Source organism: Podarcis bocagei (genome assembly GCF_964188305.1).
Source record: "Podarcis bocagei genome assembly, chromosome: 9".
Taxonomy (NCBI): domain Eukaryota; kingdom Metazoa; phylum Chordata; class Lepidosauria; order Squamata; family Lacertidae; genus Podarcis; species Podarcis bocagei.
The window spans coordinates 42601072-42628841 of NC_138134.1; the positions used below are offsets into that span (position 1 = coordinate 42601072).

The 27770-nt window shown below is 46.3% G+C and overlaps 2 protein-coding genes across 8 annotated transcripts in view; one reads left to right on the plus strand and one right to left on the minus strand.

Moving 5' to 3' along the window:
- Positions 1 to 17878, plus strand: part of ZNF827 (zinc finger protein 827) — a 126518-nt gene extending 108640 nt beyond the window's left edge. For 3 of the 4 annotated variants that reach the window (XM_081208316.1, XM_081208318.1, XM_081208317.1), the window contains exons 9-14: positions 2411 to 2548; positions 7225 to 7396; positions 9676 to 9842; positions 11503 to 11694; positions 11793 to 11970; positions 13595 to 17878. In XM_081208316.1, coding sequence (XP_081064442.1) covers positions 2411 to 2548; positions 7225 to 7396; positions 9676 to 9842; positions 11503 to 11694; positions 11793 to 11970; positions 13595 to 14402 — 1655 coding nt within the window. In that variant the 3' untranslated portion in view covers positions 14403 to 17878. Of the gene's footprint in view, positions 1 to 2410; positions 2549 to 7224; positions 7397 to 9675; positions 9843 to 11502; positions 11695 to 11792; positions 11980 to 13594 lie in introns of all 4 variants that reach the window. The other variant, XM_081208319.1, reaches the window with a different exon arrangement.
- LOC308594913 (uncharacterized protein C4orf51 homolog) overlaps positions 1 to 27770 on the minus strand; it is a 40829-nt gene that overhangs the window by 486 nt on the left and 12573 nt on the right. The window contains exons 6-7 of one of the 4 annotated variants that reach the window (XM_081208478.1): positions 20696 to 20754; positions 6990 to 7463 (exon numbers count right to left, since the gene is read on the minus strand). In XM_081208478.1, coding sequence (XP_081064604.1) covers positions 20704 to 20754 — 51 coding nt within the window. In that variant the 3' untranslated portion in view covers positions 6990 to 7463; positions 20696 to 20703. Of the gene's footprint in view, positions 1 to 6989; positions 7464 to 17849; positions 19734 to 20572; positions 20755 to 27770 lie in introns of those variants that run through there. The other 3 variants (XM_081208477.1, XM_081208479.1, XM_081208476.1) reach the window with 3 other exon arrangements.

A 27770-nucleotide genomic window follows, 5' to 3' on the forward strand; every position in this document is an offset into this window, starting at 1 on the left:
GGAATAAATATCTCTATTTAAAAGACTTGTTGAAAGAAGAATTCTTTAGCAGGAGCTGAAAAGGCAGCAGAGAAGATGACTTCCATGTATAAGGGGAGGAAATTCCAGAGGAGAGGGGCCACCACACTGAAGGCCCAGTTCTGGCACTGTGTGGAATGGACCTCCTGATAGGATGGTATCTGCAGGCAGGATACCCTCTCCAGACTCTTATTTATTAAATGTATATACTGCCCTTGTTAGAAAACCACAGGGTGGTTTACAACATACCAGACAACAGGTAACATCATATTTTTACAACATAAATATCAAAACGATTCTATAAATACAGTCACAATAATGAGAGGTTCACAATCTATTAGAAGCATTCTCTTTACTTCTAAGTTAAGCAGAGGTTCCAGTAAAGGAAAATAAATTTAAAATTCTGGGTTATGGCAAAGGGTAGATGCAGACAACTAATTTTAACCACTGCATGGTGACTTTCAGAGTTATTCTGCAGGGCCTTAGGTTGTCTAAAGGTTCTCACACAGAATGGATCTGGAGCCAGCCTGCTCAAACAAGTCCCCAAATATGAGTGAGTTGCATATTCAATCACACATTGGACCCCATCCCTTCAAACAACTCAAATCTTCCTAGCATGCTGTCACCACAGAGTTAGCAAGAGGTGGGGGAAATGGGTGATTTGACAAGCTAACAAAAATCTGTTTTAGCATCACTTTTTAAAATAACGTATTTGTGGGGAGCCTGAAGGAGAGAAGAGTGCTAGTTGTGGTGGTTTGCATCACTACAGGTCTTTAAATCAAGTTGGGATGTGCTGCATTTCAACCAGAACAGATGGGCTAGATGCAGGAATTGCTAGGTGGATTTTTACAACACCTTTGAAGCAGAATGTCAGGTTTAAGTACCATAATGGCTACCTTCTTGCCTTAAAAATCACCAAGTCTATAAACGATTACTTCAGAAGAGCAGTCACACAGCTCAGCAATTTAGCCTGTTCTGTTTTGCCTTCCTCTGTTATTTATGGCTTAAACTTCTCAGTGTTGGAACATTTGGAGCAATGAAGTGAATGAAAGATGCTACACAACTGTATAGGCATAACTCTTAACAGCTGGTATCATGAAACAGAATTCCTTTTGTAAGTGTTAAAAGCCACTATGAGAGCACGTGCGGTGAGGTGAATTCTGACCGCTGTAACTACAGTATTGGTATTTCATGAAAACCACCTTGAAAAACAAATCTGCCACTGTTGGATTTGCATTTCATCAGTGGTGAGGCCAGTTCAATTTATGTTTGAATATCCAGCAGTACCAAGTACACCCATGTTAATGAAACACCACAGATAATTGTGGCTTTGATTATTTGACCCTCTGAAGAATGCCCTGTTCCTGTAAGGAAGGATGGGATAACCACAACAGTTTTGCAACCTTAAGATCATATTGGGGAGTAGAGGCATAGGATGTGCTATGCAAGGGGACAACTGGAAAGGCTTAATTTCAGTGGAAGTATCTGTGCATTAAAAGGGAACTGCTCAATAGTACTGATTCCACAGGAGTAAAATTTTGATTAAAATTAAGAAATAAAAGCGGTTGCAGACTAAGATGCTCCAGCTACTCTGAAATTGTCAGTAAAAGAGGCTATACTTGCCTACACGGACTGGCAACTGCTCTCCCTGGTTTCAGACAGGACCTTTTCAACCCTGCCTGGAGATGCTGGGGGTTGGACCTGGGAGCTTTTGTTTACAAAGCAGATGCAAAGAAGAACCGTAAAAGAGAGCCCTTGTGCGGTGGCATCCAGCTTCCCGAGTCTTACCTGAGAGTTTGAGGCCAATGCATGCTATGTGACTTCCCTACCACTGTACAGAGTTGCTTTCAGCAGGGGTGCCAAGTTTAATAAAATATTGCGGTGGGGGGCAGGTAAGCCCCGCCCCGCATAATTGATCACATGACACAGTGCATGCACACCATTTGAATGGCAATGCCCATCAACTTTGGGGGGACCTGACTCCCTCAAATATTTTATTGGGGGCCCCCGAACCCCTTAGGAGTTAGCTCCTATGTTTTCAAGCCATGCTTTTAACATGATTGTAACATGGTCTCCAAGGAGGCTCCTGGCCTGCCTAACGTTAGTATGGTTAGTGCAATAAAGGAATCCATTGTCTAAGGCAGCAGTCCTAACCATGTCTACTGAGAAGTAAGTTCTAGTGAATTCAGTGAGGCTTACGTGCAGGTAAGCAGGGTTAGGATTACGCCTTGACTGGTGCCACACAAGAATCGTATCCATGTACCACGGCTGACAGTTTGGAACAGTGGCATTGTGTTGCTCATGACATATCCAGTGACACATAGTGTGGAATCAAGTTATGCCTTTGAGTCATTAATATTAGAACTGTATTTTCTCCTTTCTTGGGGAATAGAAGCAGAGAAGATAGGGCTGGAGGCTGGAAATGGGTTACCATCTTGGAAATTTAATGACCAGCTCTTTCCCTGTGATGTGTGTGGAAAAGTGTTTGGCCGACAGCAGACGTTGTCCCGACATCTCTCCCTGCACACAGGTAACACTTTTTAAAAATAGTGTTGGGCCGTTTCACTCCATTTTTTTCCGTGGAAACAATGAACATTTCTTTGCATGCAAATAACGGTGGATTGATCTATCCTCTGTACACTTTGCAACACTCATAGTCAATGGGTCTCTCGCCTTAAAATTCATAGTTTTTTATATTATTATTATTTTTAAAAATTATCCAAAAGTTGGGGCATCTGGTTTTGGTGCTTGATCATGCTGGTCATTATCAGTTTGGTAGGGCTTGTATAATGCACTAGCATTGTGTGTTGGATGCAGGGGCCTTCCCTGCAGCAGCAGTTTTTATTTCACTGATACAATCACAATGGAATTAAGACATTTGCCTTTATTATTAAACTTCTGCTCAAGTCTTCCCACATAAACCTGTGAGAGTCCCCTACCCCAATTATGTTATGACATCTGCACTCCCACAATCAGTGCATGTGTTAAAAACACTTCAAAATATATAGGGATCAATCAAAGCCTACTTACATTGCTGAAATAAAACGGCACCAAGTATAACAATACCAAGATAGATAACCAGTAATGTGATTTTTTAGAAAAGGAAAGAACATAATAGATTTTCTCATAAGCTCAGCTAATTGAACTATTACCCTCTTCCTTGTACTGAAATGCTGTTTGTCTCAAAGCAACTATAAGAAAACATTACACGTGGATAGGTAACCACAGGTGATCCTGTTAACATTTTGTTCTGTACATCTATGCTCAAAATATTCTGAAGGATTTGTTCTAGAGCAATACTTCAGCTTCAGTGCTTAGGTAAAATTGATGTGATGTTTTAAGCTGCATATTTACTAATTAGGGGGTAAGTCTTTAGCACATCTATGTTGTATTAAGACATTTAGTAAAGGCTTTTTAAGCTAACCAGGCTATTTGAATTTGAATAGGTTTTAGGCCCCAATCCTGTACCCACTTAACTGTGAATAAGCCCCACTGAACTGAACATGCCTACTCAGAAGTGGCATGTATAAGTTTACACTGTTGGACCCAATTTTTAAGGACCTTACATCTGTCACAATAAATCCCCAGTTGAGGTTCAAACATGCTGTCTGAAATCCAAATTCTGGGAATTTACCGAGCAACAGATTGCAGCTTCTGAAAACAATGCCAGGCCATTCCTGCAGATACCATCTGTTTGTGTGCCACAAGCTAATAGTTCAAATCATTTTTAAGCACTACAAGTCAGTGATAAGATAGAAATGAAAGTTTTAATATTATTAAGATATAACCTATAGAGAGAGCTGCGCAGCCTGTCTGAAAGCTCCCCTCACTATATTCATACATTCCACAATGGCTATTAAGATTATACCTCAACGCAAGCTTCAAGGAAGGAAACCAAGGCGCAAAATGAACACTCAAGCCCTTCAAGATCCTATTAAGTGGGATTGCTTCCAAATGACTCTTAAGGACCATCTGCTTTTGGAGTTCCCTGATAACATCAAGGAGCACTGTACCAAGATAAAAACATCCATTATTGCAGCCTGTGAACAAACTACTGGATACCAATCCAAGATACACCAGGACTGGCTTGATGAGAACGATAGTGAGACTGAAGGCATTATTGACAAGAAATGGAAGGCCTTTCAGATCTAGCAAAGAGCAACTGTGCTACTAAGAAAAAACTCTATGCTAAGGCTGAGGTTCAATGAAGAACCAGAGAACTAAAGAACACCTGGTGAATTAAAAGAAGCTCACGAGATCCAGCACATAGCCAACACTCATGATGCACAGAGTTTCTTTAAAGCCACAAAGACCATCTGTGGGCCAATAAATCATGGCATATGCCTCCTACACTCAACAGACAGTACCACACTTCTAAAAGATAAAGAAGCTATTGCATTGCTCTGGAAAGAACATTACCAGCATCTCCTTAACCACAACTCCTCCGTAGCTACAGAGGTCCTCTCACAATTTCCATAAAAACAAATTAAGAGATGAACTTGCAGTATCTCCTAATCTGGGAGAGTTGTGTACAGGTATTAACCAAATGAAAAACAACAAAGCCAGCGGACCTGATGGGATACCTGCCGAAGTCTTCAAAGTGGGTGGAACTGAACTTACACAACAACTTCACAAGCTCATCAAAAAAATTGGGGGGGGGGGAGAGATCCCAGCAGACCTTAGGGATGCTAAAATTATCAACCTTTTTTTTTAAAAAAGGTGACAGAATGGATTGTGGAAACTTATCAAGGCATCTCTTTATTAGCTGCAGCCGGCAAAAGTTTTGCAAGGATTTTAGCAAACCATCTCCTAACCCTATCCGAGGCTACCCTTCCTGAATCCCAAAATGGTTTTCGGCCTCCTAGGGTGACAGTGGACATGATTTTCACTGCTTCAAGAAAAATGCAGAGAGCAAAACCAACCCTGTTTATTGACCTAAGGCCTTCGACAGTGTAAATCGTAATGCCCTGTGGACTGTCCTTCTAAAAATCGGCTGCCCAGATAAATTTGTGAACATCCTTCGACTCCTCCATGATAACATGACAGCAACTATTGCAGTTAACAACGGCTCTCAAAGTGAACCATTCACAGTGGGATCAGGTGTCACCCCAACTCTATTTATTATTTTCATTGCCATGATCCTACACATTGTCGAAGGGAAACTCCCCACTGGGGTAGAACTCACATATCGAACAGATGGAAATCTCTTTAATCTGAGTAGGCTGAAAGCAAAGAGTAAGGTCATCATAACTTCCATCATAGAGTTTCAGCATGCTGATGACAACGTAGTGTGGGCACATTCAAAGGATGACCTCCAAACCATTCTAAATAACTTCGCAGAAGCTTATGAAAAGCTTGCACCAACAAGGGGGGGGGACTCTGCTGCACCACCCGTGTACTAGAAGAAGCAAAGATCACTAGCGCTGAAGCATTGATTCTTCAACATCAACTTCGTTGGACTGGTCATGTTGTTTGGATGCCTGATTATCAACTACTCTATTCCAAACTTAAAAATTGAAAGCGTAATGCTGGTGGTCAACAAAAGAGGTTTAGAGACTCTCTCAAGGCAAATCGAAAAAAATGTAGGATAAAAACCGACAATTGGAAAACACTGGCCTGCAAGTGCTCCAATTGGAGAACAGCCTTTACCAAAGGTGTCATGGAGTTTGAAGACGCTCAAACTCAGGACAAAAGGGAGAAATGTGCTAAGAGGAAGGCATGTTTGGCAAACCCTCACCATGATCCGCTCCCACCCAGAAACCTATATCCCCACTGTGGAAGGACGTGTGGATCCAGAATTGGCCTCCACAGTCACTTACAGACCCACTGTTAATGTTCATGGAAGACAATCTTACTTGGCTATGAGTGATCACCAAAGAAGATGATTCATTTCAAACCTACTGAACGTGGCTGAGCACAGGGAGCTGGATGTGTGCAGCGCTGATTAGCTGGCACTTCATGATGTCGCCAAGAAACTTCTGCCCCTCAGTTCCCAGAAAAGTTTTGCATTTCTCATATATATATATATATATATATATATATATATATATATATATATATGGTTATTAATAAGGAAGACAGCCCAGCTCCCAGCTGAAGCCAGGCTCACTAAGATGCTATGTGCACTGTCTATCCCCTCCCTACCCCCCATGATTGTCTTCACCTTTAGAGTCGCTGCAGCCATATCTTCAGATTTCATTGCAAAAGAATTACACTGAGCTTTCACCCAAATATTTCCTACTTAAGAATTTGCTGGCCATCACAAGTGAACTGGTGATCAAACACAAAATGTATTTCAGGCACTCAAGACTGTATTGTACTTCCTGGGGGCTGTTCTCAGAAATAACTGAACTACCATTGCAAATTATAGCCTCTTTTATATTGTCTTGCTGGGGTGTTTTTTTTTAAAAAAAACAGCAAGGTGCTTGGAGAAACTTGTGATGGGTGAACTGGTACCTCTTGCTGGGCTAAATATTTAGTTTAATGTGTCACAGTTGCATGCTTTCATGCCCAGAGGGACATAATTGAACTACTTGATATGATAAAAGGTAGCTTTTCATCTCTTCTCATTTTTATACAATACTTAGTCTGAACATATCCTATGAATATAGTAACTGTTGATATAATGCCAAGAGCTTTCTGAACTTTTTACACTTTTAAACAAGGGACATGAACCACACTAAGTTAAGGGCCTTTTAAAAAAGTTAAGAGCTTTTAAACCCTACCTATTTCAGTGGGAGATAGCTAAGCAAGTGCTTAACTCTCCCATTTAAACACTGAGGCTCAAAAGTGTTTTAACTTTTGCTAGATCATGCCTAATGTTGGTTAGGATTATTCTGATGGATGAAGATGGTGTTTTAATGTGGGACATAAATTCTGCAATAGTCACTTTGCATGTTCACGAGGCTGATTTTCTCTGTGGCAATCCAGACCATGCAGAGAGTCACACACCCATACAGTCATAGACCATGTCCTTTGTTGTTGTTTTTATTGTTTTTGTTAACAACATGCCTTTGATGCTGTTGAAGACAGATAGAGGATGTTCCCTCCTTCTGCCAGGGTGCCTCTGTGTGGGTGGAAGCCAGTCTGAGGAAATGCTGACGATTCCCATGCCGTTGCCTCAGCTCCATGGTGGGGATACAAATGTGAGATGTGTTTGCACGCATGCAAAGCTCCCCCTCAAAGTCTTCTAATGTTTCTTTCCAGAAGAGAGAAAATACAAATGCCATTTGTGCCCATATGCTGCTAAGTGCCGTGCTAACCTGAACCAGCACCTGACTGTCCATTCCGTGAAGCTGGTGAGTACAGACACTGAGGACATTGTCAGCGCTGTCACTTCCGAAGGCAGTGATGGAAAGAAGCACCCTTATTACTACAGGTGAGGACCCGGGAGAAAGCCAAGCCCAGAGACTCCGGCGCCAGCTGCCTTTTCTGCTTCTCTCTCTCTAGGAAAACCAAAAGAACAAACTCAGTCGGGTTTGCTTTTGAGGGAGAACCTGGCAGGTGCATTTGGCTTGTCTGCATTTAACCTCAGCAGTGGCCCAGAGTGAGGGCGATGGGGATTTTGCAGGCAGATGTGGTAGATATAAGCACCTCAAGGGCAGAAGTAATGTGTAACTCTTGAATTACTCTCAGCTCACAATCTGAATCCAGAGATTTGATGGCCAACTTCCAGCATTTCCGAGCCTGCTTCTGAATCCATTCTGTATACCCCACACATCCACTGCACCTTCCCACTAATATCCTGGAATGCTTAGCCAAATAACCTATCACTTGTGGACTTAGAGACTGGTCTAGCAGAGTATGAAACCTCCTGCCACCTGAATAGGTGGACTTAGTCAGGCATCGATATAATATCTACTTGTGAAAGCCCTTTGAAATGTAGGATGAACCAGGATGCAGCAAGTGACAATATTGCCATTTGTTGTAACCTGCCACAGTAGTCACATAAGCAGTTGCCACTGGGCTATTTGTCTGTCACTAATGAGGTGCTCCCTACTCTCAGGTTCACAACTTAAAGACATGACACAAAAGGAAGAGGGAGGAAGGGGAGAGCAAACACATGCACTAATTCTTAGTTCAGAGTTTTTTGCAAGTGTTCCTTCTGGCAGAGGGAGGAAGTAAGATCCCTGCAGCTACTCCTCCTTTGGCCAATGGATGGGTTCAGGTTGGTCTTCCCCTTGTTGTGATGTTCTTCCTGGGGGAGCAACTTCCCAGTGGCCCTTGGTACACTGACTGATGACAGAAGCTAGAGTATGCTGCCTACAGAGTGTGCTGTGCTTATCCAGTTCAAGCAAGCAACTGCACAGTGCCCACTTGGAATCCAAACAACACTGGACCCCATGGCATGGGTCATTCCTATGTAACTGCTTGCCATGCATATCTCCCATATAAATCACACCACTGTAAACTGCCCTGACAGCATGCCATGGTATGCCTGGGAGTGGTGAGTCTGTGTAGCCCAAATGCTGGTCATGGAGTGTCACTGCTTTCGCAAATAGCTACCGTATCCCCAAGCTGATTGTGCAGACTGGGCGTTAGGTGACCTGCCAGCCAAGGCTTGGAAATTAATGTTGACAAATCTGACTGGAATGAGAGATGTAGTTTTCAGTGTTTTGACTTGTGTAAAACTTGTGAGATCCTGTAAAGAACATCAGCTATAGTATGTATACATACGGAAGTGTATTATCCTGCCTTTCTAAGCAAAAGCCAATGCAAGACAGTTTAGAACAATTTGAAATAAATAATGCAGTTTAAAAACAATGTAAAATGCAATAAACCAGAAAACAGCACTAGCAGTAAAATAGATAAATTAAAAGGGTATTCCCTTTTAAACAAAAAACACCCACCAGGGAATAAAACCGGTTTTGGTGTATTAATCAAATAGGGCAGTGGTGCGCCTCTTTGGAGTGGCCATTCCATAATCTGAGCATCAGGACTGAAAAATCATTTTCGCTTGTCTTGTCCCAACAAGACTGGGTCAGAAAGCAAGGAGGGCCTCATACTAAGCAACAGAATCTGGTCATGGGCTGCTTAGGAGTTTGAAGGCCAAACCAAGCCCCTAAACCTTGTTTATTAGTTGCCAATGCCAGCAGGGCTAGAAGCTGATTGCAAAATGCCTCTTGGTAGTGCTGGTGTCTGCAGAGCTGATGAGTGCTCCCTGAGCCCATTTTGGCTTGCTTCTGTTGAATTTGCCCGGCATTTCTGCACAAGATCCCAACCTCACATGGGATTGTTTCCAAAGCTTGGGAGCTGCTTGCGAAGTCTGCAGCAAGCTCTCCATTTGTCCACGTAGCAGCCTGACTAAACATCTTGGCAAGGCTGCAGCACATCTTATTGCCCAAAGGAAATAGCTAGGTGATGTGCAGCATCTGGAACCTGTAGTTTTTAATTAACTTTATGATTATTTAGCATCATTATAGCGTGTTTGGGATTGTTGCCTTGTGCCTGCCCTTAATCATCTTGGCATGGCTGTCAGTTCAGAAACAGTTCAGCAGACAAAAGAATATCCCAGTGCTATTTAAACAGAGAGAAGAAGACAAAGTTAGTAAAAACAGGAATTGGTCAGGTTGAATGAAGAAAAGTGATGTATATCTGTCACAAAGCATTTCTGTAAATGCACGCTCCTTAATCTTTCTAACTCTCTCCTGCCTCCAGTTGTCATGTGTGTGGATTTGAAACCGAGATGAATGTCCAGTTTGTCAGTCATATGTCGCTTCATGTGGATAAAGAACAGTGGATGTTTTCTATTTGCTGCACAGCCTGTGACTTTGTTACCATGGAGGAGTCAGATATGAAGGCTCATGTCGCCACCAAGCATGCAGGTGATCACCCCAGATCTGGGCTTGTCTCCTACGGCCATCTCTCTCCTTCCCAACTTCTCCACCGAAATGTTGGCTGAGGCCCTCCTGGTTGGATACAGTGGTCTGCAAAATTCCACTGACAGAAACTTCAAGTGCATGATTAAGACCAAACTGTTTTTAAGATTAATCTATATCATGTGTTAAAACTGCATAGTTTATCATTCTGTTTAGAATGAACCTTAAAAATCTGAGGCTGCTGTGTGAAGAGTTTGTGAGTGTTAATTGCTTCCACTAGATAAGAGAAGGCAAGGACTCACCAACACCTCTTCACACTATCTACGTGTGACCTTCCTTTGCAAATGCTTTGTATAGTATAATGTAGGCATCCTCCCTCTTACCTTTTACAAGCATGAGGAAGTGACCTTATATCCGTGGGTAGAAATGACTTCAGTGACTTCACAGTTTCTCATCAATGGAAATAGGGATGAGTTGCAGGTGTTTTGTTAACACTAGACCAGTGCTGGTTTCCATTCTCCGCAACTATTTGAGCCAGTGTGGTGTAGTTCGGGTGTTGGACTAAGACCTGGGAGACCAGAGTTTGAATCGCTACTCAGCTGTAAAGCTCACAGGGTGACATTGGACCAGTCATTATCCATCAACCGAAACCTGCCCCACAGAGTTATTAAAAAATAGGACGGGGAAGAACTTTGTACTCCACCTCAAGCTCCTTGCAGGAAAGGTGGGAAATGAATGAAAATGAATGAATGAATGAATGAATATGCTGCTGTAGGAGGAAGTACAAGGGGGATCCCAGAAAGGCTGGAATCCAAGGAGAAGCTTCACTCTAGTCATAGAATTGTAGAGTTGGAAGGGACAAGGGTCATCTAGTCTGAAACTCTTTAATGCGGGAATCTTTTGTCCAGTATGGGGCTTGAACCCACGATCCTGAGATTAAGAGTCCCCTGCTACATACTGAGCTATCTTTCAGTGTGTCTCTCTGTCTCTACTAATCAATTGAAGAATGGGGAGATCATGCCTTTCTGAAGAGAGCTCCATTAAATCTGTAATTCAGTGCAAGTAGGACAAAGAAGGCTCTCATAGATAATTGCATTGCTTCCAAGACATGTCTACAGGAAGGTGACACTGGGTGGACTAGAACTACAAAGCTGGCAACAACCACAGGTCATCTTGCCCCAGCTTCTGCCCATATTCAGAAGCATCTATCCACCAGCCACACGAGGATCAACCTAAGAACAGAGCATTCTGTCAGCAAATTACTGTAGTGTCCATAGTTCCAGCCTCAAGGAGGGAAGGCAAACCTCTTATTGCAAAGAGAAGCCCTTGGGAGCTCAACCTCCTATTAAGAATCCTGCATCTACAGCAACAGAGAACCTGGCTAAAAGTCTGAGGCTCTGCTCCAGCCATGGGCAGATAGTTGCACAAAACTTGGTTGCTCTAGATGAGGATGTTCATTCCCATGTGAAACAACTGGTGTAACTGGCCAGATCAGGTGGGCAGGATGAGCACCGCACCATGTGCGTAGAGATGTGTGTGCAGATATGCAAGAACAGCTACTGCAGCACATGGATCTCTGCCTGCATTTGGGGCATAAATTTTAAACAACCCTGATACTAATAAGCAAGCTAATGCTTTGGGTTCTGTTGGTTGGTTTTCTCCGTAGGTGAAGAGAGGAAGACTCCAAGCGACTCAAACAGCCCTTCATCTTCTTCCCTGTCAGCACTTAGTGATTCTGCCAACAGCAAAGAAGATGCAGAGACCAGCCCCAAGCCCAAGGCTTCAAACAACCTGCTAGTTATTTCCGTAGTGCCTGGTAGTCAGACCTTATTGAACACGGAAGAAAAATCAGAAAAAGGTAAGGAGTCGGTGAAATGGATGCAAAGTCAGTCCCTCCACTTGCGCAAGGCTTTGGTGTGCGACTTAGGTAATAGTGTCTGTGATTTCCTCTTGCAGGTTTTGAATGTGTTTTCTGTAACTTTGTCTGCAAAACAAAAAACATGTTTGAGCGCCATTTGCAAATCCACCTGATTACACGGATGTTTGAATGTGATGTGTGCCACAAGTTCATGAAGACTCCTGAGCAGTTACTGGAGCACAAGAAATGCCACACTGTCCCCACCGGTGGGCTCAAGTAAGGAAAGCAAGTACACAAACTTTTACTGTGTTAAGTACCTCAAATATTGTGGGGATAGTAATGGGAGGGGGGAGAGCAACAAATTTGAACAGGACCCATTTCTGCCTGGAGAGACAGAGCCAGGGAAGTTTACTCTAAAAATCACATTTTACATTCACTACTCAACAAAACCCATCTATAAAGGACAGGATACAGTTTTTCTCCTCTTACAACACTAGAACTCATTGACATCCAACAAAGCCAAAGATTCAGCATAGGCAAAAGAAAGTACTTTTTTTTTACACAGCATATAGTTAAACTATGGAATTTGCTCCCACGAGAATCAGTGATGGCCAGCAACTTGGATGGCTTGAAAACAGGGTCACACAATTTCCTGGAGGATAAGGCTCTCAAAAGCTACTAGCTACTCCATCAGTGTTCTACCTCCATTGTTGGGCTGCAAAAGTAAAGCAATAGACATTGACATCTAAGGGGGGGGGGCGGCCTCCATCAGACCATTTAGTCCAGAGTTTGAAACTGAATCACTGAAAATAGATACAGCAAATATTAGGCACTTTGAAGTTTCATTATTTTCAGTGGCAGAGAATTAACCAAAACGAACGTACTAACGTGTTTTTTTGATGTAAATTTGTTCAATGCTGGTTGACTTTTGCCCATTGTTACGTGGAGCTGAAATACAGGGGCGGGAATTGAGATGGCCTGTCTCTTCTGCTGTAGCAATCCTCTTAGGTACTGTTTCCAGAGGTCTACAGAGGTTTCATGATTTGGCTGAAATTGGAGAGAGTCAGGGGACCTTGTGGATTCTGTAGTCTGGTTCTCACATCACAGTAAGCCAGAGACAAACCCTGACTACAGATCATGCTTAAAGAGAGAATTTAACCCTGGTTTGTGGTTTGGATTATATGCTAAGCCAAACTTTGGCTTAACTGCCAACCTGCACCAACATATGAATGGAGAGGAGAGGAGCAAAGTGCCTGTGATCTTCTCCTTGGGGGCCCTCAAAACAGTGCATATGAAGCACACCTGAGATTAGTGAGAATATTTTCACATCAGCTAGACAGTTGAAGCATTATTGTAGTTTAGTTTACCAGCTGAATAATTCTGGTTTGATTTGATACACTGAACATAAGCCAGTTATTGCTTCTCGGTAAGGGTGGAAATAAGTTCAAATAATGAAACACTCCTTGGAGTGTGAAATCCTGAAGGCTGCTTCTCACATTGCATTGGTGTGTTTTTGTTGTTACTGTTTTTTTAAACAATCAAGTCACATTTTATTTTTGAATTTCCAATTTTAAACTGCTCAATGTGACATTATAGCAGAGGGTCACTCACAATCTGGGTACCTATTTCTTTAACCTGAAATAACACCCTCCCCCCCCCAAAAAAAACCGAGCCCAAAATGTTTCACCTTAAAGACTTCTGTATTTGCATGTCAGCTTACGTTATAGCAGTAGCTTGGCATTTCATGTCTTAAACAGCCAAGGACTAGTCATAGTTTGGGGGGAGAAATTGAATGTCATGAATGTGTGGAATGGCAAATGTTTGGAAGAATGATTGCCCAGACCCTGTGTTTCAATATTTCTTTGGCGGTTGTTCTTGGTTTCCCCCTCCCCCCCGGCAGGTGCCCATTCTGCATTTACTCCACCAACCGCCCCGCAGCGATGGAATGCCATTTGAAGACCCACTACAAAATGGAATACAAGTGCCGGATCTGCCAGGCAGTGAAAGCCAATCAGCTGGAGCTGGAAATGCACATCCGGGAGCATCGCCTTGGCAACCATTACAAGTGTGACCAGTGTGGCTACCTTTCCAAGACGGCCAACAAGCTGATAGAGCATGTGCGCGTACACACTGGGGAGCGCCCTTTCCACTGTGACCAGTGCAGCTACAGCTGCAAACGCAAAGACAATCTCAACCTGCACAAGAAGCTCAAGCACGCTCCCCGCCAGACTTTCAGCTGCGAAGAGTGCCTCTTCAAGACCACCCACCCTTTTGTCTTCAGCCGCCATGTGAAGAAGCACCAAAACGGGGACTGCTCCGAAGAGGAGAAGAAGGGCCAAGGGGCAACCTCCAAGGAAGCCGGCCCTCTCCTAGCTGCCAACAGCCCCCGGAGCCTCTTGTCGCCTCTCTCGGTGATGTCTGCCTCCCAGGCGCTGCAGACAGTGGCCATGTCGGCTGCCCACGGCGGCGGGGCAGAGCCAAACCTGGCACTTAAGGCCTTGGCCATCAATGGCACTTCCCTGTGCTTTGACAAGTACCGGAACTCTGAATTTGCCCACCTCATTCCCTTAACCATGTTTTTCCCCAAGAACCACTTTGAGATCACATTCCATGCGCCCAGGCCACAGACTGTACGGCCGGACGACACTTCGCCGAAGCACTCCTTCCTTGCCTACCTTGGACTAACAGAAAGGGCAGAAACTGTCTGAGGGCAGCCAAGTACTGTACCAAAAAAATAATACTCTCCGCCCGCCCACCCCACCCCCCAACAGACACCCAACAGGTATATGCATTGCTGCAAACCATACACCCAGGAGGTATGGCTGGCTGAACATTTGTACTATAGATCATTAGTAGTAAGGTATAGGAAAAAAATGGCTCTGTGTGTCTCCTTAAATGCATTGACATGAAGGCTGCTTTATTAAAACTCTTCAGAGAAGTGACCTCCCGCATACCTTCAGAGGCATGTTCCCAGTACTCTTATCTAAGAAACTATTTTGTCTTGTTTAAGCTGAACAAGAGTGTCCTTAAAGGCAATCAGCACTTGCTTAAGGTTACATATTGATGCATTTTCCTTTTGAGATGGTGAGTGTGAGCGTGTCTGAAGGGAGAGTCAGTGTGCCATGACATTGCTTTTGCACATCCTTTTGTACTGGCTTATTTAATATGAACACATGAAGCTGCCTTATATACTGAGTCGGATCAGTGCTCCACCTATCCCAGTAACGTCCACTCTGACAGGCAGCCGTTCTCCGGGGTCTCAGGCAGGGGTCCTCCCCAGCCCACCTGCTCTCTGGGATTATTTAACTGGAGATGCTGAAGATTGAACCTGGGACATTTATACATGCAACGCATGTGCTCTACCACTGAGCTGCAGCCCCCTCCTCTCGTGATGATTATTGCAGTTCTCCAGTCTCACCACCTTGCCTGCCTAGCTTTATTTTACAGTTACTGGAATGCGGATACAGCAATGCTAGGTTCGAGAAGAACTGGCATGCCAGTCAGCACTACTTGGGATTTGCTTAGTATACTATAGTGTTTGCTTTGGCCTCAGATCTGAGAATTCAAGGATGAACTAGAGGAGCAGGAATTGCTTCTAGCTCTGCAAGGTTAAGGCTGTTTTACATGGTACATTTCCCCCAGCTGGCAGTAATAATATCTGTGTAGGCAAATGCATGGGCACTGTAGTGTTGGGCATGTAATGTGGTTTTACTCGGTGTACATGGACTGAGTAGACACTGTGCATACGGGCTGCCTCTTCCCTGCCCCCCGCAAAGCACTCCTACCACCCTTGAAATGTTACAGTGAACATGCATATTCTACCACAGAGATGAGATTTTTTTTCCTTCGTAGAGATAATGTATGAAGTGGCCCTGAACACACATGAGTGAACAGACACTTGGTGCAGATCAGGGTGGTGGAATCTGCAACCCTCCATCTGTTGTTAGACTCGTCTCCCATTGGCCTCCAGCAAACATGGCCAGGGATGATGGGAGTTGTAGTCCAGCAACCTCTGGAGAGCCCAAGATTCCCATTCCTAGTGCAGACAGACCTGTAAACAGCAAGTGCAATTCATACACGCACAAGGTCAGATTCTTCTGTAACTCAGGGCCACTTCTTATAATAAGTTTTGTATTTGAGTACAGCTATCCAAGTATCAGTTTTAAATGGGGCACATCTATTGCATTTAAATCACTGCTTTTCTTTGTAAAATAACTGGAGTCAGGAATCTGATCATTTCCCCATCATGTTTCTGTCTCGTTCGCTGGGAAGAGATGTGATTTAAACACACGTGCACCATTCAAAACTGATGTAAGGTCAATAAAAAAAGTATCTCATACCAAGAAGCCCTTTTGATCATAGATCAAACATACACATTCTCAGTATGTATTAATGCAGTGATTACCTTGGTTTGCAAAGACAAGAGTGTACATTCTACAGAGATTAAATCCAGGAATAGGGATTTTTAAAAGGAAGGGTTTGCTATATTCTGGGTATAAATGCTCAGACTAAACAAAGGCAGGTTTTGCACAGTGCCGGAGTCTTGCACTAGTATGTTTCTCACTTGCAAAAAAAAAGGTAAGAAAAGAAAAAGTGTAGAAGATTAAAAAAACTTTTGTCGACTGAAGAATTATCAGAGTGTATATTTGAAAAGTTAATGGCGGAGTCTTTTCAACATAAGAATGGTGCTTTTTAATCATATTATTCTGTTCTATATCCCCAACTGTTCAGCTATATTTTCATATTTTGTGTCCCTATGAACATTACCCTTCATGTTATTTGTATTCCTTTGTATTATTTTGTTAATGCCTACTTAAGTATACTCTTCTAGGAAGCTAACTTTATATTTTCTTAAAGCTCTTACTTTGTGGTCATTAAAATGACATAAATATTGCACTTTATTGCAGTAAGAAGCAAATGTTGCATTCCTAATACACAATCGAAGTCAATTTTTAACTTTTCCCAAGATTTAACTTTTCTCTTGCCCATGCACTGACATTTATTACGTATCATTATCACATACAGTTTCCTCCACTGAACATGTACGTAAGAATAAGTCCAGATCTGTGTACGTGTTCAAAGACCAGAAACTGCTTACATTGGATGACAAAGAGGAAAGGAACCTAAATATTAGCAAGCTATAATACTAATGTAAAGTAACTACAATCAAAATAATGAGAGTCTGCACATGAGTTTAAACAGCATGTGGCCTCCCCTAATTCAGCTACTATGGTAAAGTAAGTCATTATATTAGCTGTTCCTAACACATGTTGAGCCCTGTTTATTGCACTTAACTCTGCTAAAACTACTCTTTGGGATTCATCCTTTTTTTTTGACAAACAAATGTTTTCAGATAAGGTCAGTACAGTGTCATGAATTGTGGCGTTCCATCCTAAGATGTGGTGGTGACTTTTGCTAGTCGCTGTCATGCTGTCACTTGGTAGGTGGTACAAGGTACACCACCAGCACCATGCAAATCTTAGAAATCAGGTTGGCGCGCGCGCACACACACACACACACACACACACGTTTGATTTCCCATCATTCTGAGCAATTTTTTGCAGGTTTGGAGACTACCCATGTCTGATGTAACCATTTATTTAACTGCAGTCCTGCCAGTGGATTGAATGGGCTCCATTATTTCCTCTGCTAGGAATTTTAAGAGAAGCTGCGATGCTGAAGCAGGACTTACTTGCTAGTTAATAATGTGTAATTAAGAATGGGATAAATGAATATCTTTTTGGTGGAAATCAAGGAACTTCTCCCCCTATAGGCAGTTGCTGCAGTTAAGTAACTAAATATACCCAATACGGTTCTGGTCAGATTTGTCCAAACTGTCAAGCAGTGAGTCTTTCTTTAAAAGGCACGGTAGTGGGAGAGAGACCAAGCAGTTTGTCAGCTGGAACACAAGCATAGGAATGTTAAAGGAATATTTTCTGTAAACCAAATGGTGCAATATAACATAGGAACTTCAAGGAATGAAAGTATTACAATGCTCTAAGCAACTGAATGCCTTGGGTTTAACCATTTCCTTTTTGTATTTGTCTGTCATAGTGATGCTTAATGTAATTGGGCAGCTTTATTTAGCACTTTGAAACACTGAATTATTTCTGGAAAGTTAGTTATACATGATTTCCAAATAAGAGAGAGAGAGATGCATCAGGAAGTGTTTTTATTTTTTTAAGGGGAAAAAATACAGTATTTATCAAAGCCCTTGCATATACAATAATTGGTTTGCTGTTTGAAGCTAAAGAAAGGAATGCTCCCTACAGATATCCTTTGCTTGTTAAAAGACTTCACATTTCTACCAACATGCTCACTTTGTATCTGCTTTTCTCACTATGCATTCTTTAAGATAGGCTGGTTTCTTGTTTTCCATCTAGTAATTTGCTTACATTCTCAGCACTTTTCTCGCTTCCCCTCTCCGACCTTTCTAACTTGCTGTATCATATTCAAATATCACAGTCAAGGTTTGTGTACATTAATGGAAATTTGTATTGTATAAAGCTTTTTGCATTATAAGGCTGTACAGGGTCATTTTGACAGTAACTGGTATATTTCTTTGCATCTTACGTTGCATTGCCAATTTCTAGTGTATCCAGTTTGGAAGTATATATACTCTAATTAAAAAACAAAGTTGGCTATACTCTGGCATCATGTGTGCCTCTCTTTCCCATTGTTTCATTATTGGGTGTGCAGAGAATAAGGAATTTAGAAGGGAGACCTAAAACAAAACGTTGCAGTATGGAGTGATTACTTCGCAGGACTCGGCTATTTTGTTCTCATCCCCGGGTTTCCATTTTCCCTCCTCCCAACTGTCAAGACAGCATTCCGTGGCCCAAAGCATGCTGAGTCCTCAGTGGACAGTTTTTCTGTCCCACCCACACTTGCAAGCCAAAGTTTTCCCCCTAAAGATTAGTTGTACTTCTGAAAACCTTGGAGTTTGCCCAAACCAGGTGATGCTTCTCTTTTGGGTATGGGTGGTGCTGTTTGGATCCACAAGCAATAGCACTTCAAGCCCAAATGTTGAAAACAGAGCAGATGCTGTTAAATGCTGGTGGGGAAAGTTGGTAATGCCTGTCTAGCTAGAAGAACTAGGGAAACTGAAATAAAAAGTTAGCATAATACTACTTTGGCAGTGCTGTTCTGATAAATTCCTATTTATGTTTCCAGGGTTACTTGGTGCTTCAGTTTAAATTGAGACACGGTGAATGTGTTGCTAGGAATAGATCATGCCACAGGCTCCAGGGACAGTGTTGTCTTTTTAAACCTTTTCTATGCATAATTCAGACTGCTGGTTTATCATCTATAAAGCCCTGTAGAATTTATGCCAATGCTTGAATTACAAGTTAAAATACATTCATATAGGCATATAACTAAGGCCACAAAAGTTCCTAGCCTGCAAAAAAATTGGTAGCTTGTGGGCTGACTCCCTCCTCCAACAACAGCCCATTTGGTTTCTATACTGGGTGTGGAGGAGTGATGGGGTCCTCTGTTCAACCTCTGCATCTTCACTAAATGTGCAGTTCCTTGTCACAAATGGCTACTGGGTAGGGGATTAACTATAAGGCTGCACTACCATGGTTTACATTACAGTAAAGCAGTGAAATATGCTTCCTTTATGTTTCAGAAATAATTCCTGGAAACATCTTCTATTAATATTTAAAGGTAGTAGCTACTATTGCATCATTCTCCTTAAAAAGAAAAGCTACCAAAGATTATGTTTCTGCTCTAAATAATAGTAGCTTGGAGGAAGCTGAAGGTGTTCCTCCTAAACCCTTTTCCCCTCCTCAAGCTGCTTTTTTTCAGCCCAGCTTCTGTTTCTTAATCCATAAATTTACACCGATGATTCATAAGAACATAACAAATAGTGCCGCGCTAAGGGTTTTGAACAGGGTTGAGGAACCTGTGATTCTCGAGAGCATGTTGTGTTACCCATCAGCCCCAGCCAACATGGCCAATGGGCAGGAATAATTTGATTCATATCCAGCAGCACCTGCAGGGCCACGTTCTCCATCCCTGGTTTAGAACATCTGGTTCTGGAACCAAAAAATACATATGATCTCTTGTAGGAATTGCTCAGGGCAAGGGAAAACATTTCTCTATAACCAAGCCCTTGGCTGATTGAACAATCTATGGCCTCTTAAATGTGTTTGTTGTTTATCCCCCAGAGAGTGGGTGAGGGTGCTTTCACTTGATGTGCATGACCTGACTTGTTTTCCCACACCAGCAACACTCCCTACCAACTCCTTTTCAGAAAGCTGTCATCAGTGCATGCACAAAAGGCTGTCTGAACTGTACACACATCCGCTTAACCTCAGCTTGCGTTTTCACATAGCATGGAGGCCGGGGTTTTTTTTGGGGGGGGGAGAAACACATCGAAGGGGAGCATTTCTCAAGAAACTTCAGGACACAGATGGATTGTGGCTAACTAGCAGTGGAAGCACATTGGAAGCAGAGTAGATAGTAATGTGCAAATACTTCTTGTGTGGACAAGTATTTTATCAACAAGGTTAAACCAGAATGAATTCACAATTCCAGCCCCGTCCCCCAGTATCAATGCATTTTCTAGACATGCAGTAAAGCTTCTCCACCTGCAAGGACTATTCCAATGCATTTCATATAATTGGTATGAGCATTTCTAAATGGATGTGAATGTGCTCCCCTCCTGCTAATGAAATTAACAAAACCCATGCGCAGAAGAAATCTGTGTGTGCATCAGAGCACACACAAATCTCTGGAGCAAATTTAAAAAAGGCAAATTCTTTACTGTCTCTTGAAATCTGCTGGTACCACCAGTATCTGCTGGTACTATTATTGTAAGATTTCTTTTTCCTGGACTAAACACCCCCCTCTCTCCCAGGTACCATATATGCTCTTTTTGAGTGAATACTGCAACACATTTTATGGGGTTTCTTCCATGTTTGGACCTTGCTTCTCCAGGAGTTGGTAACTGATTCAAAGAAACATGGATCTGGCTCCAGTTTAGGCATGGCCATACCTGCACAGTCAGTTGAGGTCAGGAAGATCTTGAGTCACCTTTTCCATGATTTGCAACCCCTGAAACAAATGAGATGGAAAATGCCATTCAGCGTACAGGTTCGCTTGTGTCAGAGCTGCTTCAAGATCCTAGCTCACAGAGGATCACGCTAGCCAGCGGTCATTAAGTAAAAGTCTTTATTGAATTACAGTTTCCATTCTCACGCTGCTGTCTGCAACTCTACGTCTACTAGCTAGATCGGCGAGGCTCCGTCTGAGTCTCCGCCCCGTGCGCACCAACTTAATATCCTAGCCTTGCTCCACCTTTTCCTCCTGACTGTCCTCCTCTGGGTCCCTCTACCCCCCGGGGCTTCTTCCTTCCGGGATTCTTCTGACGCTGACCCAGACCCTTCTGCCTCCTTGCGCCGGGCTTTAGGACCCGGTTCCCTTTCGGGGCTGCTCACTGCGCCGCCTTCCTCTGCATTTGAACTTGGCGCGCGCGCCCAACCTTCCACTTTCCTCTTAACCGTTTCTTCGCTCCCCGATGGAGGTGTGGCCACTCCTGACTCCTGCCCTCCCTCCTGTGGTGAGCTGCCAGCGCTTCCCTCCTGGCTCCTTTCCTCTTCCCTGCTTCCTGGCGGTGACGCTGGTCCCGATTTCCAGCTGCTCCCCCCTGAGTCTCCTCTGGCTCTATCTTCCTGGGGTGCCTCCCTAGACTCCCCCCTTGCCCTGGCCACTGGTGCTCCTTTCTGTGAATCCTCTGATTCACTGGAAAGACTGGGAGATCTCGGGTCGTCGTCATCACTCATCCTTTCCTCTGTCTCCTCCCCTTCGCTCTCTGTTTCCTCCCTTGCCCGTGCCTCTGCACCTAAACCCCTGACATCCATCCCCCCCTCGAAGCCCCCCAGTCCCCCCTCCCCTCCTTCCGGTGCTGGAGCTGGGGGCTGCTGTTGCAAAGGGACGAACGTCGGATATCGGTCGCTTCCCGTGGCAGGCCTCCAGCGGAACTCTTCCAGGTCTTCCTCTCTGCTCTCGTTGACGACAGTCACCTCCTCTTCCATCTCTGTGCCGCCGTGCTCGAAACCAGGGTCGTCCCCGAAAATGTCCATGTCCGTCTCTCCCGCACTTCCTCCAGGCGGCGTTGCTCGGCCGGAACAGTCCAGCCACTTCCTGCGGAACTGCTCCTCCGGCTTATCGTCCCACCAATACGAGGGTTCTGAGACAGATCCCGAGGGTGACCCCTCCGGGGAACGGACGTCTCGTGTTGGTTCCTCGTCCGAGTCGAACCCCCTGAACGTGCTGTCCGAAAGCGTGGGCGTGAAAAGCCAGTCGTCGAAAAAGTCTGCTGGCATAGGTCTATGTGGGAAGAGGGCATGAAACTCGTCTTTGAGCAGAGGTTCGTCTAAAGCGTAGCCCGGCACCCAGCTGTTCGCACTGGCCGGGGTGCCCTCCCTGGCGAGAAAGTATTCTACTCCCTCTTCCCCCCATCTGGAGTCCAAAATCTCCGTGACTTCGTTGATGCGCTCCTCCTGTGCCACTCCCGCGAGCCCCGTTCCTTCTCTGAGCGGACTCGGCGCCGTTCCGGGTTCCTGGAACCTGTGCGGTGCCTTGTAGGGAGTGAGCACCGATCTGTGGAACACCGGATGCATTCTGGAACCCTCCGGAAGCGCCAGCCTGAAAGCCACCGGGTTGACCTGCTCTTCGACTTGGTAGGGCCCCAGTTGTTTATGCCCTAGTTTCTTCTTGGCCAACGACCTGGCCGGCACTGCGTGGGCTGCTAACCAGACCCAGTCTCCCACGTGGAGCTCTTCGCCAACCCTTCTGTGTTTGTCCGCTTGTACCTTGTATGCGTGTTTAGCCAGCTCCAGGTGGCGCCGCAGCTGATCGTGGACTTCCTGCAGCTCCGACGCGAACGCATCTGCTGACTGCGGCTCCCCTTCTCCGCTGCATTCCAGTCCCGGAAAGGTTCTAGGGTGCCGCCCGTTGTTGGCGAAGAACGGCGTGACGCCCGTGGATACGTGCTTCGTGTTGTTGTAGGCAAACTCTGCAAGCGGCAGGTAATCCACCCACGTCGCAGGCTGTTGGTTTGCATAACATCTCAGGTACTGCTGCATGATGGCATTGGCTCGCTCCGCTTGCCCGTTGGTCTGCGGGTGTCTCGCCGACGCCAGATTGATCTTGACGTTCAGGAAGCCCATCAGTTTCTGCCAGAAGTTCGAGATGAACTGCCGCCCGCGGTCGGACAGAATAGACCGTGGCAGACCGTGAACCTTGAACACGTGGTCTATGAACAGTTTGGCGGTTTGCTCCGCCGTGGCCACCTTAGCACACGGAATGAAATGCGCCATCTTGGAGAACAGGTCCACCACCACCAACACTGCCGTCTTGCCCCTTGAGCTGGGCAGATCCGTGACAAAGTCCAGAGCCACCCTTTCCCAAGGTTCGACCGGAGTTTGCAGCGGCTCCAACAGTCCAGCTGGCGGTTTGTGCACCGGCTTTGCCCTCTGGCAGGTGTCACACCTCGCTACGTAGTCTGCGACCTCCCCTCTCATTCCAGGCCACCAGAAATCCCTGGCTACTAATTCCACCGTCTTCTCCTTGCCAAAGTGCCCGGCCGTGGGTGCGTCGTGCAGCTGCTGTAGCACCTTGGCTCGAAGTTCGTCACCCGGCACGTAGATGGCCCCTTTACGGATGAGCAAGCCATCTCGTAGCTGGAAACCGTCGGCCGCTGCCTTGCCCCCTCGCACCTCTGCCATCTTCGTTTGTGCGAAGGAGTCCCCCTGCAACGCTCGCCGCACCGCCTCTAGGTCCACGGTCGCCGCGGCGCACGCCCACACTGTCGGTGCAAAGATGTGCATGGCGGCCGCTGGTGTTGCGTCCTCCAGATACTGTGGCTTGCGGGAGAGAGCGTCTGCCATGATGTTGGTGTCCCCCGGGACATACTCTATTCGGAAGTCGAAGTCCGCAAAGAACTCAGCCCAACGTATCTGCCTCTGGTTCAGGAACTGTGCCGTGCGCCAGTGTTCCAGATTCTTGTGGTCCGTGCAAACCTGCACCGTGTGCTTGGCGCCGATCAGAAAGTGCCTCCACGCCTTGAACGCTGCATGAATGGCCAGCAACTCCCTGTCCCATATGGTGTAGTTCTGCTCGGACTTGCTGAGCTTCCTGGAGTAAAACGCTCCCGGCCGCCACACGCCCTGCGGGTCCTTCTGCAGCAGGACCGCCCCCACTGCTCTGTCCGAAGCGTCTGTCTCCACCCTCATCGGCATGCTGGGGTTGACATGAAGCAGCTGCTCTTCCGACGCGAAGAGACGCTTGAGGGCCTGAAAGGACTGCTCCGCCTGCTCTGTCCAGATGAACTTCTTCTTCTTGGAGCTAAGGGTGTCAGTGATGGCCGCCGTCTGCATCGCGAAGCCCTTGATAAACTTGCGATAGAAGTTCGCAAAGCCGACAAACCGTTGGACCTCCTTCCGGTTGCGTGGGCTCTTCCAATCCAACACCGCTCGAACCTTGGCGCTGTCCATGGCGAGCCCCTTGGCAGACAGCTTGTAGCCCAGAAAATCCACCTCCGGCACGTCAAATTGGCACTTCTCCAGCTTGGCGTAGAGCCTGTGTTGCTTTAGCCTGCCCAGCACTTCCTTGACGTGCTTGTCATGTTCTTGCTGCGACTCCGAAAAGATCAGGATGTCATCCAAGAAACAGACGCACGTCTTGTAGAGAAGTCCCGCCAACACGTGATGCATAAATGCTTGAAAAACGTGAGCGCCATTTTGCAGTCCAAAAGGCATAACTCTGTATTCGTAGGTACCCAGTGGCGTGAACATGGCTGTCTTCCACTCATCACCTTCCCGCATGCGAATGAGGTTGTACGCCCCCCGCAGGTCCAACTTGGTGAACACCTTTCCCTTCCGTACCTTCGCCAGGAGGTCGTCGATGCGGGGCATGGGGAAGTCCGACGGCTTGGTCACACTGTTCAAAATCCTGTAATCCACTACGAGTCTTTTTTGGGGCGTGTCTCGCTTCTTAACAAAGAATACAGGACTGCCCCCCACTGCCTTAGACTCCCGGATGAAACCGCGCTCCAAATTATGATCGATGAAGTCTTTGAGTTCCTGCAGTTCGTCCTCAGACATGGAATACAGCTTCCCTTTAGGCAGCGCCGCCCCCGGCAGCAGGTCAATTTTGCAGTCATATGGTCTGTGAGGGGGTAGCCTGTCCGCCTCCTTCTCGCAGAAAACTTCCAGAAATTCTGCGTACTTGTGGGGAATCGCTTGCAGCGTGCCTAGCAGCAGCTGTGATTCCTCTTCCTCTCCTTCCTGCCTGGGTACGATGCAGTGTTCAGCACAAAAGGAAGAGCCGAAGACCAGCTGCCTCTGGAACCAAGCCATCGTTGGGCTGTGCTTGTCCAGCCAACTCATACCCAATACAATGGGCGTGTCAGACAGTTGAGTGACGTTGAAGCTGATGACTTCCCTGTGATTCCCAAGTCGCATCACCATTGGTGGCGTCTGCTTCACCACTTGCCCCCCTAGCAGCTCCCTGCCATCCACCGTGACAACCTGCAGGGGCAGTGTGGCCGGCAGCAACTGCACAGCGTGCCTGTCGACAAATTCCTGCCCTATAAAGTCCGCGTTGCTGCCGGAGTCGATGGTGATTGGCACGTCCATGGTGAGTCCATTGGGCAGTTGGAGAGATGCTGTGAGCCTCACTACTGGTTTGGGCGGGAGGGGGTTCACTGGCTGTAAAACTTCTGGGGACTGCGTCACTAACACGTCTGGCTGGGCCCCAGTGCCTCTTCCTCCAGCCAGACACCGTCGTTTCCCTGCTGCGTTGCTGCAGTCACCATTGCTGAGGCTGCAGTAAGCTTGTGGGGCCTCTGGGGACACTCTTTCGCCATATGCCCTGGCTGCTCACAGACGTAACACTTCCTGGTCCCTCTAGGAGGCTTCGCCTTCACTGCTGCCGGTGCTAGGGCTCTGGTTGCTGACTGAGCCCTTGCACCTCCAACCTCCATAGGTTCGGCTCCTCCTCCTGGCGGAGGCGTGGATTGCGCTCGCGCTGCTTCTCTGGGAAAGAAGGAGGGGCCCCCGGCTGGTTCGCGCCCTCCACGTCCTTCGTCCTTGCTCCACGGACGTCCTTCCAGCCTCACCCCCACAGCCAGTGCCCTCTGAACGACCTCCTGGGTGGTTCGGGGTCTCTCCCCCCTCGCTATCTCATCTTTAATCGAGTTGTGCAGTCCCTCCCAAAAGAGGTCTCTTACAGGAGCCGAATCTCTGTCCCATTCCAGGGCGCTGACCAAGGCGAAAAAGCGTGCATGATACTGTCTGACGCTGGCCCTCCCTTGTCTCAGCCCATGCACCTCCTTCCGTGCAAGATCAATGTCAATACTTGATAAGAAACACCCATCCATCGCTTTAATAAAGGCATCCGCATTCTGGAGCGCCGGATCGTTATCTCTCCATAAATTGCGCAACCATGCTTTCGCCTCCCCATGCAGATGGGACATGATGAACCCCACTCTCTCCTGTTCATCTCTAAAATCTTTATGCAACAGTTGCAGTGCGCACAGTACGTCGGCTCTAAAGTTGGGATACTGTTGCAGGTTCCCATCGAAGTGAGAGAGCAGCCCGCCTGTCCGTCTCGCCAACCCAATTCCCTCCTGCCGGGGTGGTTGCTTTGCCAGTACGTCTAACCTGACCTGGAGATCCCTGCAGGCGGCAGCTGCCTCGTCCTCTCTCTTCCTGGATGCGAGAACCTCGGCGTTCAGTTGTGCCACTGCTTTTCTGAGGTCCTCTATCTGCTGCTCAGCCGTCATGTCTCCTGCCGTTCGTGAGCTCGCTAGTGGGCGCCTGTTTCTCTCCCCTCCTCGAGGCTGCAGATGCCCACAATAGTCAGACGGAGCCTACTGTCAGAGCTGCTTCAAGATCCTAGCTCACAGAGGATCACGCTAGCCAGCGGTCATTAAGTAAAAGTCTTTATTGAATTACAGTTTCCATTCTCACGCTGCTGTCTGCAACTCTACGTCTACTAGCTAGATCGGCGAGGCTCCGTCTGAGTCTCCGCCCCGTGCGCACCAACTTAATATCCTAGCCTTGCTCCACCTTTTCCTCCTGACTGTCCTCCTCTGGGTCCCTCTACCCCCCGGGGCTTCTTCCTTCCGGGATTCTTCTGACGCTGACCCAGACCCTTCTGCCTCCTTGCGCCGGGCTTTAGGACCCGGTTCCCTTTCGGGGCTGCTCACTGCGCCGCCTTCCTCTGCATTTGAACTTGGCGCGCGCGCCCAACCTTCCACTTTCCTCTTAACCGTTTCTTCGCTCCCCGATGGAGGTGTGGCCACTCCTGACTCCTGCCCTCCCTCCTGTGGTGAGCTGCCAGCGCTTCCCTCCTGGCTCCTTTCCTCTTCCCTGCTTCCTGGCGGTGACGCTGGTCCCGATTTCCAGCTGCTCCCCCCTGAGTCTCCTCTGGCTCTATCTTCCTGGGGTGCCTCCCTAGACTCCCCCCTTGCCCTGGCCACTGGTGCTCCTTTCTGTGAATCCTCTGATTCACTGGAAAGACTGGGAGATCTCGGGTCGTCGTCATCACTCATCCTTTCCTCTGTCTCCTCCCCTTCGCTCTCTGTTTCCTCCCTTGCCCGTGCCTCTGCACCTAAACCCCTGACAGCTTGTAAATAAATATCCATGGATGTTTAGCAGAACATCCGTGGATAGGACAGGACAGAAAAGGCAAATTTACAGATTTTTTTAATAGATCTGAAAGAGTCTTCAAACTTGCTCGATTTTTAATGGGGTGTCTTTTTCTCCTGCCACTAAGGCCCAGTTGTTCAGTCATAGAATCATAGAACTGTAGAGTTGGAAGGGACCACAAGGGTCATGTAGTCCAAGTCCCTGCAATGCAGGAATCTTTCACCCAACATGGGGCTCGAACCCACAACCCCGGGATTAAGAGTCTCATGTTCCACCCACTGAGCTATCCACAGGGTTTTTAGGATATGTTCTATTCCATTAAGATTGCACGGAAGAAGAGAGAGTAGGCCATGACCCCTGATCCCAGCTCCTGCCAACCCCTTTCCCAAAACTTCTCACACATTGGAGAGATGT